At 34.4% G+C, this 3090-nt stretch overlaps 1 protein-coding gene across 1 annotated transcript in view; it reads left to right on the plus strand.

Moving 5' to 3' along the window:
* Positions 1 to 1988, plus strand: part of LOC111388212 — a 17644-nt gene extending 15656 nt beyond the window's left edge. The window contains exons 4-5 of the mRNA XM_023012899.1: positions 378 to 460; positions 1167 to 1988. Coding sequence (XP_022868667.1) covers positions 378 to 460; positions 1167 to 1236 — 153 coding nt within the window. The 3' untranslated portion in view covers positions 1237 to 1988. The remainder of the gene's footprint in view (positions 1 to 377; positions 461 to 1166) is intronic.
* The last annotated feature ends 1102 nt before the right edge of the window (positions 1989 to 3090 follow it).

Consider the following 3090-nt stretch of genomic DNA (forward strand, 5'->3'; position numbering starts at 1 on the left):
AAGTCTCAACTTCAGAAAATAGTAGCTCTGACCTCTACTGAGGCAGAATACATAGCAGCAACTGATGTTGTTAAGGAGGGGATTTGGTTAAATGGTTTATTGACAGAAATGGGTTTTAATGATAATTTCACTGTGCTATTTTCTGATAATCAGAGTGCTATTCACCTAAGCAAAAGTCTCATGTTTCATGACAGATCAAAACATATTGATGTTAAGTTTCAATTTATAAGAGATATAGTCTCAAAAGGTGAAATTAAGATTGATAAAGTTTCTACTCATTTTAATCCATCAGATATGGGTACAAAAGTAATCCCATTAAACAAATTTTTAAATTGTTTGAAACTTTTATCTGTTGATACTTTGTAATTTTTGTACAGGTAAATAGAGCAAATGATGACGAGTTAAGGATTTGCTCCTGGCTGCACTATAGTTCCAAAATTCTAGTAGCAAGGTGGAGAATGTGAGATTCGAACCATGGTAGTTTGCTTCCAGAATTTTATTATACTGTGAAGTCGTGTTTTGTGGAAATGCAACTCTATTAAATTGGCACTTTCAACTGGATGGCGACACATGGCTGAACTATGGCTGTTGGATTGAATCTCGAACCTTCCATTATAACGTGCCGTTTCACTTGGCACTTTGATTACTTCATTATGCGTTTTTGACTCTTTATCTTTGAGAGAGAGAAAAAAACCATTTGTCTGGTTAGGATTTGTTCTGCTTGATTCTGTGGCTCAAATCTCTAATTTGAGACCTTAAATGTGAAAGTCTTAGTGATTTCGTTTAGATATTCTGAGTGATTATCTGTAAAGGTTTATGTCCTCTTCTGTTGTGATGTTTTCAGAGGGATGTAATGAAATTTCTTCGTGATTCTTCGAAGGTTTTGAGTCGATCTTGAGAGATAAGTATCTTTGCTTCATCTCAGTGTATTTGTTGAACTCTTGTAATCCTTCGTTGCCATTTTTGGCTATTATAGTGCAACCGAGTGTAATCCAACTTGTTAAATGCTCAACGGGGGATATAGGCATTAGATGTGATCGTCGAACCTCCGGGGTTTAGGCCGAAAGAAATCTTATGTTGATTCTTTAATTTTCTGCACAGTTTACTTTTGGTCGATTTCAATTTCTTGCTTCTCGGTTTAATATTGTGTGACCTTTGCCTTACAGACCGAACTATGTCTTTGGTCCAACGGGTTCCGGATTTGAAGGATGCAAATCAACGGTTGAAAGGGGTTGAGGGTAAAGCACTTTGGAGCAACAAAGATAATGGTGATAGAGGCCGTGGTCATGCTACAAATGAGAAATTTGAGGGATTGGGTTACAACAGAAACACTGACCGAATGATGGAGCATGAAAAAATTTGTGAGGAGGAAACTCTTGATTTTGTAAAAGAACGGTTGAAATCGAAATTCTATGGGCCCCACATCGTCTCACAATATCTAAGCACAAGGGATATTCTGGCCAGACAGAGGGAGGTTGCTCTTACTCGAAGCCTTTTCAGTGCAATACTGTCGCTTGTGGTCAGGATGATTGTATGGGAAGCCGAGGACCCTTGCGTGCCTCTTGTTGCTGCTATTTTAACCGTTGTTGCCATGTCCTTGATGAGTGTCGTCCAATTTTTCGCAACGATTGATAACAAACCGGCAGCTGATGCTGTTGTACTTTTGAGCTTCAACTGCTTTATACTTGGCACATTGGCATATCCAACATTACCAAAGGTGGCTCATGTGTTGACTCCCCTAGAATTGAGTGTTGTTAAGCGGATACTCATCTGGCTTAGTCTGCTATAGATATCAAAGGCTCTTTTGTGTGAGAATTTTTTTTTCAACCGTAGTAGAATCGACAGCGTACCATCGTGCCTTATATTGTGTTTAATTTTAGATGGATTTTTTTTTTCTTGCAGACTTCTCGTAGGATGTTTTGTAAACGGCTAATCGAATAGAGGAAATCAAATTTTGCTTCTCTTGTTTAATGTCCCAAATGGAAAAAAGGTACAATTTTATGCCATCCAATAATCCCCTTTTTTTTTTTTTTTTTTGGGGGGGGGGGTGGCCTTTATGTTTTTCTCTCTTCCAAAGTGTTCATCAGGTGGGTACTTGACAGTTAATTCGCGGCATTTCAAAGTTTAAATTGTTTTCTGCAAATATTTACAGATTTACTAACTTGTGCAACTGAGCATTTCAAGATGAGTTTTCTTGGAAAATAGGTAGCCAACGAAATATGATGGCTTGTCTTAGGTTTTAAAGGAAAAAGATTAAGACGCCTGTCAACTTAAGTGAAACATAACGTCAGCAGAATGAAATTGATCTGCTGTGGACCTGTGGTGCTGGCAGTGCACCTGACGCGGTGTATATAAAGATTTCATGGAAAAGTGAATCGTAGAAAGAAATAAATTCTGGAATGTCCGTTTCGGTTAAGTTTGGGGGCTATATTCATTTGGAACTTTTGAAAGCTTTGGTGGACATTTTTTAAGTGATAATTTTTGTTAATTTCGTAGATCTTTTATAAATTTGTATGAAATTAGTAAAAATCTTTCGTAGACTTTTATGAACTTTCATTTTAAAATTTTTATGGACTTTTGTAGAATTCAAAAGACTTTCATATGAAACAGAATTCACGTTGATTTAGTACAATGGTGTGAAATTCTCAAATACGGGTATTGGTTCTCATAATTTCCCCTCTCCTTCTCCTCCTTCCCATATAATAAAAACAAAAATTTAAAGAATAAAAATTTAAGACATTGATTGAATAAATAATAATCAAAATTATACGTATATATGATAACAACAAATTTAATATTCAATATTATCAATATAATGTACTTGTAAAAATAAATAAAAATCAATATATTTAAATTTAATTATAATTTTTTCATATAAATTTTATAATGTAATAAAAATAGATATTTTTCACAAAAAAAAATGAATGAAAAATGAAAAAAAAAATTTAAAAGAATTCAATTTAATTTTTCATAGAAAATACAGCCAGCAACAAGGTGGGAAAAAACAAAAATATTTTTTGCGCAAGTGAAAAGTCCCTGTTTGGTTTTGTTAAAAATAGGTTTTTAATAGATTTTGATAAAATATATAGT

The sequence above is a fragment of the Olea europaea genome, unplaced genomic scaffold (genome assembly GCF_002742605.1).
Source record: "Olea europaea var. sylvestris unplaced genomic scaffold, O_europaea_v1 scaffold4699, whole genome shotgun sequence".
NCBI lineage: Eukaryota > Viridiplantae > Streptophyta > Magnoliopsida > Lamiales > Oleaceae > Olea > Olea europaea.